Below are 15,941 nucleotides of genomic sequence, written 5' to 3' on the forward strand. Positions count from 1 at the left end.
TGAGAGCTGGAGTCTTAGCTACTGAACCAGCAGGGAAATCCCCCCCAGATTTTTTAATTGTGGTAAAATGTATATAACATAAAAGCATTTTAAATGTTTTAAAATGCTCAGTTCTGTGAAATACATATACATTGTTGTGCAACCATCACCATCATCCATCCTGAGTGTTTTCATCACCCCAAACTGAAATTCTGTACCAATTGAAATATAACTCCTCATTCTTTCCTCCTTCCCAGCCCCCTGGTAACCATTCTATTTTTTGTCTCTATGAGTTTGACTACTCTAGGTGTCTCATATAAGTGAAATCATACATTTGTGCTTTTATATGTGGCTTATTTCATTTACCATATTGTTGAAGTATGTGTAAGAGTTCTTTTCTTTTTAAGGATGAATAATATTCCATTATAAGTATATACAAAGTTTTGTTTATCCATTCATCCATCAGTGGACATTTGGGCTGTTTCCACCTTTTGGCTATTGTGGATAATGCTGCTGTGAACATCGGTGCATAAATACCTGTTTAAGTTCTTGCTTTCAGTTCTTTTCAGTGTACTCCTAGAAGTGGAATTGCTAGATCATATAATTTTGTGTTTAATTGTTTGAGGAACAACTGTACTATTTTCTATAGCAGCTGAACCATTTTACATTCCACTTGCAATGCACAGGGGTTTCACTTTCTTTATATCCTTGCCAGTACTTGTTATTTTCTGGTTTTTGGTAATAGCACCCTAATGGGTATGAAATAGTACCTCATTTTGATTTGCATTTCCCTAATAATTAATAATTTTGAACATATTTTATGTGTTAATTGGCCATTTGTATATTTCTTTGGAAAATTGAATTATTTTCCACTAACTACCGGATCTCTCATTTGTAACTTCTTAAAATTAGCTATAGATGAAAATTTAAAAATAAATTCAGTGCACATTCTAAATAACAACTAAAACTTGTTAACCTCCTCAGTTCTCAAACGTTGCACTGAGGTACTTTTGGATATTTTGGTAAATTCACAACAGTGCCATGAGATTTTAAATTTTTCATAGAAATGCAGCAATACACCATTCAAACTGTAGCTCTAGATAGTTAAAGATTTCAACAGTATTCTCTGTTTTCTTTCAGTGTTGTCACAGCTTTGCAAAGCTGGATTCTTGTTAGTTGTATGATTAAAGGAAGTATCACACAAAACTCAGTGTAGAACAGGAAATGAGGATGGTATTATTCAAAGTGATTCTGAGGTTTGAGAAATTGTGTGCTGTCCAACAGGATCATATATCCCATTAGGGAGAAATGATGGTTATTTAAAAATGAAATAACTTTTTTCCTTTAATTTATGTGTATTTTTTTCAACTTGCTGCTAAGCTGTTAGAACAAAAACTTTTGAAATTGATCAGAACCACTACTTAATAAGTGGAATTGTTAAATACTTCTTAAAGCGTTGGGGCATCATAGCAAATTACTGAGACATGAAGGGCACCATGTGTCCTTGAATCAAGAAAATTTGGGAACCTCTGTATAAAGTTTTGCTGAGCATTAGGCACTGTGCTTGATACTGACAATATACAGATTAGTGAAAGCGGAACTACTAAAACTGAGGAGTTCAATGTTTTGGGATACTTAGATTTTCTTTTGTTTTTTTTCTCCAATAGTTTGCAAGCTTCTCAAAACTACATAGTCTATCTTATTCACTTTGTATGTGTCGTCAATGCCTAGCCTACTTGGCACATAGGAAGTTCTCCATAAGTAGATGATTGATTCTATGTTTCATGAATAATCATCTTAATGAATGATTTCCTAGTGTCACTGATTTAATTTGCTCTGTGACTTTGGAAAAGTTGCCGTATTTTATTGCAGCAAAACAAAAATCTGTATTTTGACAAAAGTTCCTAGATCCAAGCACTAAAGGAAAAACAAAAACCTTATAATTTTGATAGTTGAATAGATCAATAAAGATTTCTTCTTTAAGAAGTCTGTAGGGATGGATGATAATCTAGATAAGGGATGCATAAACTTTTTCTGTAAAGGACCAGTTGGTAAGTATTTAGTCATTGTGGGCCATAGTCTTTGTCACAATTACCCAACTCTTACAGCATGAAAGCAGCCTTTTATAATATATAGTATATAAATGAGAAGACATGGCTATATTCTAATATAATTTTATTTACAAAAACAGATAGTGGTCCAGGTCTGACCAAAGCCGACCCCATTAGATACTTAATTTAGGTACTTTGGTGACCCCTGATCTAAATTAAGCTCTGCTTACAGAAAACTTTGGTAACAGCTCAAATATGAAGTTAGGATCCATTGAAAACTCTTAGGTTGACAGAAGTTATAACTACAACAGTTGTGTGATTTCCCTAAGAAGTGGAATTCTCATGTGGAGAGTTAAGTATTTTATGTTTTTAATGAGGAGACTGAGGCAAGAAGGACACAGCCAGCCTTATCTTGCACTACTCCCTTTAGTTTTATTTCAGTTAGAACATTCACTATTCTCTAAATAAATTTTATTCTTCTTATTTGTTCCTCTGCATATTTTGTTTCTTTCATGTAAAATGCGTCTCTAAAAAAGAAAACAAAATGCTGTGTGGGGGACTTCCCTGGCGGTCCAGTGTCTAAGACTCCATGCTCCCAATGCGGGGGGCCCAGGTTCCACCTGTAGTCCAGGAACTAGATTCCACATGCCGCTAAAAAAAAAAAAAGGTCCCCCATGCTGCCTTGAAGATTGAAGATCCCATATGCTGCAGTTAAGACCGGGCACAACTGACCAAATATTTTTTTAAAATAAATTTTTTAAATGCTGTGAGACATTTTAATAAAAATACATCTCCAAAATAGCTTTGATTGTAGTAGATGATGAAAGTGAGATTGAATTGCATGTCAACAGATGTATATTTTTTTCCCTCAGCTTTTAGAATGATTCCATACCCATTAGAGAAAGGCCATCTATTTTATCCTTATCCCAGCTGCACAGAGACTGCTGATAGAGAGCTATTACCTCGTAAGTAAATATTCACATTTTTCTAAACTTAAAATTAGTTGTGAGATTATTTTTCATAGTATTTATTCTCCCATTTTAAAAGTACCTCTGGTTGAAGTTCAGGATGCTGTTTAAATACTGTTTTAGCCAGTTCTTAGATATAGTTGCATTATTTAGTTCATTTTTTATATTTTTGTGGTTAAAACCTTGTACTTGGTGCAATGAAGGACACACAGATGAAAGTTTTTGTTTTTCTTTTCTTACAAGCAGTCATCTTAAAGAAGAAATAACACCAATCCTTCACAAACTTTTCAGCAAATGAAGAAGGAGCACTCTCCAGCTCATTCTGTGAGACTGACACTATCCTGACAACACAGTCAGACGAAACATTACAAGAAAGCTATAGAACAATATCTCTCATGAACATAGACACAAATGTCTTCAACAACATGTTAGCAAACCGAATCCACCAACATGTAAAAAGGATTATGCTCCATGACCAATTGGGATTTACCTCACAAAGCGAGGTTGCTTTAACATCTGAAAGTGTAAAGGACAATAGATGGAGAATAGCATTTGACAAAAATCCTATACCCATTCATGATAAAAATTCTGAACAAACTGGGAATAAAAGGGAACTTCCTCAACCTGATAAAGAGCATCTACAAAAAACCCACAGTTAACATCATACTTAATGGTGAAAGATTGAATGCTTTCCCCCTAAGATCAGGAACAAGACAAGAATGTCTGCACTCTTCTCTTCAGCATTGTACTAAAGGTTCTAGTTAATGCCATCAAGCAAGAAAAAGAAATAAAAAGCATTCATGTTCGAAAGAAAGAAGAAAAACTGTTTTTATTCACAGATGACATAATCTTCATGTCCTAAGAATTCCATAAAAATATTATTAGAACTAATAAACTAGTTCAGCAAGGTTGCAGGATATAATATTGATATATAAATATATAACTCAGTCATATTTATATACCAGCAATGAATAATCCAAAATGTAAACTAGAAAACAGACCCAATGAGAATAGCATCAAAGAGAACAAACAATTTAGGAATAAATTAAAAGAAGTATGAGATTTTTAAAATCCACTAAATACTGCTTAGAAGAATTAAAGAAAATCTAAATAAATAAAAAGCGATAGTTCATGTTTATGGATTGGAAGCCCCAATATTATTTTTATGACAATTCTCTTCTAATTGATCTATTAATTCAATACAATTCTTACAAATTGATAAGCTGATCCCAAAATGTACATGGCATGTTAAAGGACCCAGAACAGTCAAAATTATCTTTATAAAGTAGAGTGAAATTGGAGGGACTGTACTTCCCAATTAAAAAAAAAACAAAAAACAGTCCAAGAGTCAAGAGGAGAACCAGAAATACACAGGGTTATGACTGCTGAAAGTGTTTTTGTCTAGTTCCTGCTTTTAGGAAGCTAAACTTTTGAAAGAATAGTCTGTGCTTTTTGTCTCAGCTGCCTTATCATCCACTCACTCTTTTTCTCTATGAGCTGGTAAATTTCTGTCTAATTATCCTTTTTATGACTTAACTGATACATAAGGATGCTGACAGTTATAAACACTAGTTTCCTCTTATAAATCTATACCACAGTTTTTACAGTTCTGGGTCCGTTAGAACTAAAGTCTAGGAAGGAAAGTTGCAGTTTTACAGCCATCAGACTTAAGGACTGAAAAGTTCAAACAGATAGATAAAAACTTAGGAGAGCTTATGGAAGTTGAGTATGCTGATATTTTTCTCCCACAATTTTTATTTTTGAGTATGTTGCATATGTGACATGTCAGCCATACACACACATCCATGTGTGTGTTATATGTTTAAATATTTTATTATGTAATCTATTTAACATATACATACATTGCCTTTATATTTTATATCTCTACATACATGGGGTTAAGATATGTTTGCAAGTTATATATAATATGTATATTATTAAATAAATGTTTTATAAGTAGTAAATATTGTAAGCCCTCTTTGGGTATAAGAGAGCCACTTCAGGTTAGCTTAAAAATAAAGAGAATTTGTTGGAAGAAGGCTGAGTTCTCTCAAAGAACACAAAGGCAACAATTATAATTGCACCATGGAAGAGACCAGAACCAGAAGGCTATCAGGATTTCCAGGAGTCAGTTTTCTGTGTATCTCTGTCTCTGACTGCCTTTTTCAGTCTCTCCTATTCTCACTTTTCCTTTTCATTCCCCACCTCCATCTTTTCTTTGTATGAGCTTTCACTTCTGCTTTTCTCAGTGTATCTGCGTTATTTTTATCTTTCTCTTTGCAGTTTGGCTCTCCCTTTCTTAGACACTCATATAGCCAGACTTGATACCCCTGTGCAGCTCTGAATTTACATGTCATCGATTCATGAGGATAATATAGAATGAAGAATATCTCAGTCCTGCTTCTAAAACTTCTGGGAGAGTAAATCAGATTTACCCAGGTGTTCATCCCTAATCCAATCTGCTGTGGCCTAGCAGCAGGACTACAGGATCAGGTCATGTAAACAAAATTACCAAAATATCTCTTTCCCTCTACATCACAAAACTGACTTAGGGGTCATTATTTCCTAGGAGTGAATGAGATCACTAAGGGAAACTGTATAGAGTGTGAGATGTAAATTAAGGGTGAACCATGATGAAAATTTCTAAGGAATGGGTGGCCGATAAGGAGTCAGAAGATTCAGTGAAGGAATGGTGTGAGACAGGACAAGAACCAGAACTAGATATCCTAGAAACTAAAAGGAGAAAAAAAATTCCAAGTGAGGAGGAGTATCCAAGGTATTAAGTAAGGTAATTACTGAGAAGAATCCATTGACTTCGGCAATTAGAAGGTCATTAGTGTTAGAAATATTTTCTTTCCTCAGGAGAAGGTGATGATAGTAGGTGTTGTTTTTCTGTTTTAATGGGAACAAGGATATTTAAGGCAAAGGAATGAATCTTTAATTGTGGAACATCAGTATGCAAGAGTGTATTACATTAGGCTAATACATTTAACCTAAAACAATGCCCCCCAAATCATTACAGAGGTTGCCTGATAATATAAGGCAAGCTTTCATAGTAATGTGAATAAAATCATCACGTTATTATTTTGTATTGTCAGAGCCATAGCCTTTAAGAACAGAGACTTTATGTTTTGACAGGACTTTGTTATTTCTAGGGGTCTACTCATTTGCAAATTCTAGGAGCTGTGAGAGGAGGGATATTCTGGGGGGTTTAGTTTGATTATATTGTATATTCTTAGAGTATTTTTTCTGTCTTTATGATAAAATGAACAAATTTTTATTAATGTGGAGCTTTAATACCCAAGAGTACTTAAGGTTTTTTGCTTTCAATTCCCCTTCAACCTTGATATGACTTAAGGCATTCTGGAATTTGCTTATGAACCTCATAAGTTCAGACTTGAACTATTCCCTTAGTTCACATAGCTGTTTAGTTGTCTTTTATGCCTCCTGATAAATTTTCTCTACAAGCCAGTGATGAAATTTGAACTTTACTTCTAAGGGAGTGTTTCTGTACTAGTCATCCATTATTTTGATATATTAGCCAAACATTGACTAACAAATGAATCTACAGAAAGCAATCCAAAAAGAAACAATTGGATCTCTCCTACAGTATAAAAATTTCTTATTTTAGAAAATTATCCTATTAACACTATACAGTTTTCTACCTCATAAAGTAGGAATAATACTATCTATCTCCTAGGATTATTGAAAAAAATAATATAAATAAAAGCACTTTGTAAACCACAAAATGCTATAGTTTAATTAATAATATTAATTTTGCTGTCTTACACAAAAACAACTATAGTAACATTGGCATATGTAAGTATTTGTTCCCTGTCTTTGCGAATACCATGGTTTTTATCTTTTGATTTGCTAGAAGAAGTTGTCCTCTCATGGCTGAGCGACAGAGCAAAGGGGACTGATTTTTTTGGGGTGCTGAAAGCACAATGTTGTTCACAGCTTCTAATGTTTCCAACTTTAAAAAATTTCAGATTTGGTGTGCTTTTACTTTAAACATGACACAAGGCTCTGGGAATTTTCTGCAGTTTTAATGAGTTTGCTTTTTGGTATGTACTTTCTAAAGATAGTATATAATACATAAAAAATATCCTGTCTACTGAAGGAAACTTAGGTGTAATCTTCTCTGTGAATCATTATGTTTTAAAACATTAAATTTATAGCTGAACTTGATTCAGCACTGAATTAGTCATTCCTTACCTATTCAGGATATTACATCAGGAATTCTTAGGTCTGTATCCAACCCTGTGAGCAGCCAACTGAAGTCCCAGAATAGCTCTCAGTTTAACAGACATTTATTGAGCACCTACTGTGTACCAATCATTGTAATAGGCTCCTGTCATCATTGTTATTCAAGTAGTTTCACATTTCAAATAAGAAAAATACTTGAATACTATTGGTAATTAGATATTTAATCACTAGAAAAATAATACCTGAGTAAATGTGTAAATGTAAAAATAAGACAATAGACTCCATTTATGTTCAGAATCTAGGACTTTGATGTTCTGGTTAGATTTTTACAGTGCTTAATGAAATGCCACATATAGGACACTTATTAATAATTGGGTAAAATTATTAACTGATTGTTCTAGGAAATCTCCAACCACATGTCTATTTCTTTATCTCTGTACTCATGTCTGAGCTCCCCAAGATCAAAAATTAAAACAACACCTTTATAAAGTGCTTACAGTGTTCATCATAACAACTCCATGGCAACTGCTAGAGGGTTTAGCAACTTATTCAAGATCACACAGCTAGTAAGTGACAAAGCTCTTTTTCAAAACCACCTCAGCATGACTACAATTGCTGCTCTTTCCCACAGTGCCATCCTTTTCCCAGTTCCCAACAGTCATCTAACTAGATGTGCTGTTGATGCTATAAATAATGGATAACTTCTTTCTACCTTGCTTGGCCAGAGACTTCATGTTCTTTTTTTTTTTTCCTTTTTAGTTTTTAGAAATGGATTTCACTTGAAAATATTAAAACTGGCTTACACTATATTCTGAAATAACATCTATTTCTATCTTTTCTCTCTTGCAGCGTTTCATCATGTTTCTGTTTACCCAAAGAAGGAGATTCCTTTTTTCATCCATTTCACAGCAGGACTATGTTCTTCTACAGCAGTGATAGCTTTGCTTACACACCAGTTTCCTGAGATCATGGGTGTTTTTGCTAAAGCTGTAAGTATGATCTCAAGGACTTGTGTAGAATATTTGTAAAACACACAAGAAACCATCTCTGATCTGTTTGTGCTAAACCAGTTGAGCAGTGGAAGATATTTGTTATAAAGTAAATTACAGGAATTGATTTGTAAAGTTGCTGCCATAAATATGTCAAACATAAGTTTTTGGTGATTTGAGCTATATTTTTGTTGCTTAGAAGTTTTCAAAATACAATGTCATAAATTATAAAGCTGGTCTTTGTGGATCACTTTTGGTGGTAAACACAACCCTTGTTACTAGTTAAAGAATAATCCAGCCCTTTTAAATGCATTTTCTTTGGCATTTAAAAAAAAATTCCTTGTTTTGTACAAAAGCCTTTTGGTTTTTCCATTTAAATGAAATCATTAATTCTAAGGATTTGCTGAATGTTATATTCAAGAGTGCAGCTAGGATAGGGAATAAGTAGGTAAGATAGGACAGTTGAGACATTTGTCCTGGGTTCAGAATGTGCCCCTTCACTCAGAAGTCCTCATTATTATTATATGTGCATATTCTTATTGATCTTCCCAACCTTGGGTGTAGAACCATCTTCAGACCTTTATTTTCCTTTTTACCCTTTAGTTTTGAACTGCTTCCCCATTTCCTGTCCCAGGTCCAGAAAGTACTTGAGGACTGATTTTAAAGAGTATCTTGTGATTATTAATTTTTCTACATAAACCTATTAATTAATGTCACTGACTCAAAGCAAAATTACCAAAAAGAAGTCCCTTTTAAGTCTCTGAGCCTAATAAAAAAGACATGTCTTGTACATCTTTGCATTTTTACCAAGTAATGAGTTCAAACCCAAAAAGAAAATGTTAATTCATTATACTCCCAAATAGAAAAGCACTGAGAACCATAGAAATATTAGCCTTTATTTGGTAATGCAGTTTCTTTATTTTTCTCTATGTGCCTCCATTATAACTCCCTGTGTCCTCACACTTTCTTTTCCTGCCTTAAGAATAGTTTATTTTGTGCCTTAAAGATTAGCTGGTTTTCTTCTGGCACCAGTAGTGAGAGCACTGGTTTCTCTTTTTCCCTGAAGGTCAACTATTATAATGTGTTAAGTTGCCACTGGCTGTAGGCCTAAGAGTTTGAGACTCCAGTTGATTCTGGGTCCGGCTGCAAGAAGGATGACTTTTTACTGCTGCTCAGGGAGTATAGACATTCGGGTTGGAAGCTGACTCTTCTGCTTCCTCTCAGTATAAAAAGAAAGCTTACTAAGATAAAAAAATAAAAAAAAAAAAGAAAGAAAGCTTGCTGATCACACCATAACTCTGTTGCTTGCAGTGGTGCTGATTGGCAAGTGTGTGTCTCAAACTGAAATGACGTCACTGTGTAATCTGGCATGGAAAAAAGTGGACTAAACAGAGAATCCTGTCCATTTAACAAGCAGAAAAAAATACACCGCTGTGTATTTGAGATCATAGAAAAGCAGTGGGAGAAATGGTCTCTCAGGGCAGTGGGAAGGAAGTAAAATAGAGAGAGGAGGGAGGTCTAGAATCTGGAGTAGAGAGATAGTAATTGTTAGCAGTGTCCTTCCATGAGGTACTGGCTAAAATTAATGTGGAGTGCACTCACTGTCTGCTGTATCCATGTGTTGGTATATCGTGTCTGCCTTTACCTAAGCGATCTCTGATGCACCAAAAGAGCCTTTAGGATTACATAACACAAGCTCCTAGCAGTATCTGAGAATAAATAATTATCCATTTGAAAGTTGAAGCTCCTTCTTTAGGTCAAAAGTTATTAATTTACTGTGATTCTAGTTGATGAACAATAAACAGACATTTGTTTACTATCTTTTGGTATGTGTTGCTGGTATGTAGTATTTAAAATGTGCCTGACAGCAAACTTCTATAGCTAGATTTTATCCCTATGGCCTTTACATGTGCAGTTTAAATTCCTAAAAGTTAAGTATTTACTGAAAGTACCTGCAAATCAACATTCGGTATGCAGCAGTTCCAAGGGCTGTTTCCATTTAAGAATTAATGGGAAATGAAAGCAATATAGGCAGACTCCAGTTTATAAACTCAATGAACAATTACCCTAGTAGACAGACAGCAAGAGAACTAAAGGCTCACATGCTTCTTACCACTTAATATTGTGTGGTCTCTGCCCCAGGAGCATTACCATCACCCAGGACATTGTTAGAAGCAAGATCCCCAGAGGATTCTATATACATTTAAAGCTTAAGAAGCCCTTGCTCTACTCTACCCCCAGTAGAGGAATTTATAATTCCTGGATGGTGCCACCATGTCAAGGTGGAGAAGGGACAAGATTGTAGAGTCATTATGAGCAGAGGCTCTGGAGCCAGACTATTTTGCTTTGGATTTCAGTTGTGACACTTACTGGCTGTGCAACCTTGGGTAAGTTGCTTAACCTTCCCCACCCCCCAGTTGTAAAATGAGAATAGTATTACCTCTTGGATTTTTGTGAGGGCTAAATGAGTTTAAAATTTATCAAGAGTGTCTGCCCACAGTAAAAAGTAGGTGTTAGCTGTTGTTATCATCATTGTCATCATCATCACCAAAGTGCAGCTGTAGTGAGAAACCCTACCCTCTTCATGTTTGGAAGAGCTATGTCCTACTAATAAACCAAAAATGCATTTTTCCATAAAAATAGTAGTAGAAATGGCTGTTAGGTATCATTTAATCAATACTTTTAGTACTATACTTCTGGTCCATTATGTGCACCAGAAAGTGAAGAAATGTTTCAAATTCTAGGCACTAGCAAACTGCCTTATAGAGCAAAACTCATTGGTAAGTTGCAAACTGCATGTGTTAAAAATTTTTAGTTAAGTCAGATATTTGATAGCCAAGTACAATTAAATGTAGAAATCAATGAAGAATCTTTGAAACATATTTATTCTAATATTAAGTAAGGCAAAGAGGTTTAAGAAAATTTCCTAGTTCCTTCCATTGTTGCCATTGTCTCTCCTTCATCTAATAACTTCTTGTATTATTTCACATGCTAGAGGAAATTCAGTCTGAATTTGTTAAAATGCACTTGTTACAAAGATTGCTTTTTCGTGAAGCAAGGCGCTAGGGATTAGTAATTTGTAGTAATCCTCACTGGACATCAGATTTACATAAATGGAAGGGAACGAACTAGAATGGCTAGTGTTTTAGTGCCCCTTCTTTTGCATGATATAAAGCTATGGAAAAAGATTTCATCTTCAGCACATTAGGACTTTTTCTCCTGATTTTTCTCCTGGCTGAGATGAAAACTTAGCCTGACAGTAGACATAGAGCAATGGGAAGAAAAATTGCATAAATCCCTGGAGATGTGGAATGTGCTGATATCAGAGCTGATAGTCTCTTAAGGCCAGAATTCCTGAAAAAGGAAAAATTGCTTTTAAGTGGTAGGTCATTTTCTCACCTGCTTTGAAGCCTGCTGGGTTAAATATGAGAGTTCAAAGTAAGGGTAGCCAGCAAACCAATGAACTGGAATCTGATTCTGCTTATCTGAAAGGCGCTTCTTTATTTAAGAGCAGCACTGCCCTCTCCTTACAGAACCAATCTTCATCTACTCTGACTCCTTTCATTCCTCTCTTGCAAGAAAAGCTTTCTTCTTAGTAAGCCTTGGGAGGGCGTTATTACAACAGTGAAAAGACTGAAGATGGTGTTTGGAAATTTCATTAACTTACAGATAAATTCAGGCTTGTGGCATGTGACTTTAGTGCTTTTGTGTTTGAATATAAAAATCCCTAGTTGGGTTTTAACTTAACGGGGCAGCATTTGCAATGTTGGCAGATAAGGTGTTATGGGTAAAGACAGAAATTAAAAAGACTTCCAGATAAATTATTTGTTTCACTAAGGCAAAACTTGGTTAAAATTTTTTTCACCGAACACATATTGTAGCTGTGCTAGGGTGGGAATGGGCCCCGTTTCCACATATTTCTACTAATCTTTATGTGGGAAAATGTGGTTGGACATGCCAGTGATGAATTTCTGAGCAACTCATAATTGGCTGGCTTCACTGTAACTAGGGCCTAACAATCTGCTTGATTAATTCTTTAAGGACTACATTAGCCAAGTTGCATGATTTCCAAAGATATAGAAGGTCAGATGTTACACTAACAAAAGACCTCTCTACAGAATGTCTCACTGGGATTTCTTCAGTCCCTTCCCCAAAATAATTAACATTTCTCTCCCTAAAGTACATTTTAAAAAGTAATAAGCAGATATAAATGCCAAGTGTCTTTTACTGAATAGTAACGAGAACTTTTGAGAAGGTTTGTCCATTATTATAATTTTTTCCAGGACAAAGATTGTCTTTATAACTAGGGGAATAGATAGACAATTATAACCATGTATTGATAGACATCAGTTTAAAGGTTCCTAATTTTCTGTTGTCATAACCAGTGACATGAAATCTGTCTACAGGTGAAAGGTTTTTTATATTCTTCATCTGACTTTACTAAAACCCTAAGAGAGTTGCATTCTAAATACCTAGGGCCCCATTCAGAAATTAAACTGAAATTAAAATGTTTCTTCACTTTGAAAATGAATTATTTTCAAGAACTAATACAGTTTTAAAAACGTTTTGAATTGTAACTAAGCATAAATTCTGGGAAAATACTCTTCTATAACATGCTGTTTCCATAGTAATATATATGAGGTATTTCCCAGAGAATATCCTGATAACAAAGTAAATCTATTGTAATAGGTCAAAAATTTTAAATGTTTACACTTTTGTTCCACTGTTGGTACCACGAAAGTCTTTATTTGGGCAGTCTGGCATATTCCAATTTTGATTTTCTTAATTAACTGGGATATTTGTAGCAAGAGAAAAGTTGTTCTCCTCTTTTTACAAGGGTAATACTCATACTTCATCCTCATTGTTCTCCTTCAAAAAGAACCAGAATGAGAAATTTATGGAATTGCTAATGTTCTTCTTCATCCAAATTTTCTGAGTACTGAACTCTTCAAAGACAAAAGAGAAAGAATAAAAGTTAGGGCAATGTACTTTTTAATGCATGTCTATATCCTTTCACCAGGATTTAATTCAGTTTTGAAGTTTGTGGAAAGCACCCTGTTTCCCTAATAACACATGCTTAACAAGTATGAAATTCATAAAAGCTCTCCCTGAATTCATTTGGCAGAATATTTTAATCATCTTCGCCCCCCTCAAAGTGAAAGCCTCAGTGCCAAAGTCTAAGTTACTCTATCACTAACTGCTGTGAATATATTTATTATTATTCATTAGCACTTGAGGCAAATGGACTGCATAGCAGGTAGAAGAATTGTGCCCGGATATTGATGTAAATCACTCATTCCAAATTTGTAACACTAGTGGTATTAGAATTCATATTAGGAAACCTGCTGATTTTTGTTTTAGAAAAGATTTTTTGTAGACCCAGCATAGTCCTCTAAATGGAAAGAATTAATGGGGTACAGAGGAAAATTAAAATCTTGAGGAATAGTTATTTTAGCTTTTTTCGAGTGGAATTTTGCTCCTTCCCCCACAAATCAAATTTTTAATGCTCAAAAGAACTAAATTAGTACAACTAATTAATGTGTTATAATTCTATACCAGGAGTAATGTGGACTTCATTAGTTTTCTTTTTTAAAAGTTTATACTTAAACTCTCATTAGTTCTTACCAGAGGCATTGGAGGACAGATTGTGGTCTTCCAATGTAATAGATGAGGAAGTTTGAGCCAATCAAGTTAAGAATTCCTTGAAATCACACAACAGATAGTCCTTTAGTCACATATATATTTGGTTTCAAAAATATGTCACCTCTCAAGTTATACCAAAACAACTACAGAAGAATAAATTTCAAACCAAATATAGTAATCCTGAAGGAATTATAGACTGATGGAGTGATGACAGTAAAGTGGTCTTACTAGTGTCTTCCTATAGGAGATGAATTTGGAGAAGAATTTTAAACAAAGAGGCCAGTATGGATTGTCAGAAAGTAGAAAGGGCCCTTAGATTGCAGAAATGCTTACTGAAAAGATCTAAGTAGACAAATAAACTACCTGGAAATGTTCTTTCTTGTATAAGCCTATTTGATGAAGTCTGATGTTTTAAAATAAAGAATGCCCATTTGCTTTTTTGTCTTTAAACTGGTTCACTTTAATTTCATTCCTATTCTGGTTAGTAAATCACTTAAAGTACACTGATCGTTTATATCACATACTCATACAACCATATAAAGAATTTCAGCCTTTCTAATTGTCTAAAATGTGCAGTAATACTGAAGAAATAGTAGGCACTCATTTGTAGTGATTCAGAGGGAATTTAATTAACTCTTTGAAACAGTAAAAAAAAGAAAAAGAAGCTTAATATAAACTAAAAGCTATATCTTATGTTCCAGCATCACTCTACTTTCAAAATCAAAGGTGAAGTTTGTCAAGGATTGTGTGGGGAAGTTTAACTGAACAGAATAAACTTTTTGTCTAAAATAACATAACTCATGGGGCTTTTTTGTTTTGTTTTTCTAAAGTGGGATTTTTAGGTAACAGATGTACTTCTAGCAGTTGTAACAATACATTGGAAACTTCAATGTGTTCCTTAATGCTGATAAGGCCTCAGTGAAAGATTTGCTATTAATGGTATTCTATCTGAATTTGAGAAAAAAATAATCTCTCTTAGTTCTCTAATTAATATTAAGATTGCCTTATGTCTGTCTCGACTGCCAGCTTCAAGAAAAGAAATTATTTGGGCTTCAGGTGATGTTCAACAAAACTAAGAGAACTGATATTCAGAGAATTCAGACCACATAATCACCCTTTAACCTCATCCTGTAATTTCAAGCATTCTGGAAATGAAATGTATATGTACTATTCAAAGTGTAGAAAAGGGCTATATTCCTTTTGAGCACTCTTGCATATTATAAATAGGATATGCAGAGAAAGAAGCAGTTTGGGGAAGAATTTAAGAAGGGAACATACTCTCATAGTCTTTGTTAGGCACTTGCCAGCTCTTGTTTTCATCTATTCAGCATGCTGAAGTCCCTATTTCTTTCTGATGCCAGAGTTCAAGCTTTTACTCCTAGGTAGCAGCAGCTTTACTATTAAATTTTAATCCCTCAGTGTTGTTAAACTTCTATCTAGAGTATACCCACAACTATTCTTGGCAGGCAAATACACTGCTGCTTTTCCTTCAGTCACAGTGAGATAGAAGAATGTTCTCTGGCTGGGGTGTGGATGAAGGCACTTTACTAATCTTATACATAATTCATCCTTGGTTGCTGGGGTATTCAAAGTTGAAACTTTGCCCTCTGATAAAATTCAGATGGATTTTTTATTTACTTGACTCTGATCCCTTTGGGATTTAGCCCTTATTGGGAGCCCAGGAATTCTAATTCAACAAAGCTCTAGCTGTGTAGATTTTTCTTATTAATTTACTCTTGGTGTATTTTAGCTTTGTAATACTGACTCTTAAAAAAAAAACAAAAAAACAAAAAACAGCACTAGAACATGCAGTTCAGAGTCCTGGATACTCTGAAAAGATTCTTCTTTCAGTATTGGCTTATTGAATGAAAAGATTCCAGTAGGGCTTATCTTATTTTCAAAGTTTAGTTTTTAAAGAGTCTCAGCATTTAAAAATATGTTAACTATTGCTCTTTAACATGCTATAATATGGTGCTGATTATCTTGTAACATACCATAAGTTTTTAATGTTGAATTCATTGTATTAAGATGTTACTAATAATAAATTGGTTTGTTCATTCATTCAGTGAGCAGATATTTATTGGGCACCTTTATGAAATATA

General features: G+C 34.3%; 1 protein-coding gene across 13 annotated transcripts in view; it reads left to right on the forward strand.

Moving 5' to 3' along the window:
* The window catches only part of ST7L (suppression of tumorigenicity 7 like), a 141,236-nt gene that overhangs the window by 61,473 nt on the left and 63,822 nt on the right, over nucleotides 1–15,941 (forward strand). For 10 of the 13 annotated variants that reach the window (XM_070463900.1, XM_070463897.1, XM_070463901.1 and 7 more), the window contains 2 exons: nucleotides 2,903–2,995; nucleotides 8,057–8,196. In XM_070463900.1, the coding sequence (XP_070320001.1) occupies nucleotides 2,903–2,995; nucleotides 8,057–8,196 (233 nt within the window). The other 3 variants (XM_020871514.2, XM_020871518.2, XM_020871520.2) reach the window with 3 other exon arrangements.

Source organism: Odocoileus virginianus, unplaced genomic scaffold (assembly GCF_023699985.2).
Source record: "Odocoileus virginianus isolate 20LAN1187 ecotype Illinois unplaced genomic scaffold, Ovbor_1.2 Unplaced_Contig_8, whole genome shotgun sequence".
In the NCBI taxonomy this organism is placed as follows: Eukaryota; Metazoa; Chordata; class Mammalia; order Artiodactyla; family Cervidae; genus Odocoileus; species Odocoileus virginianus.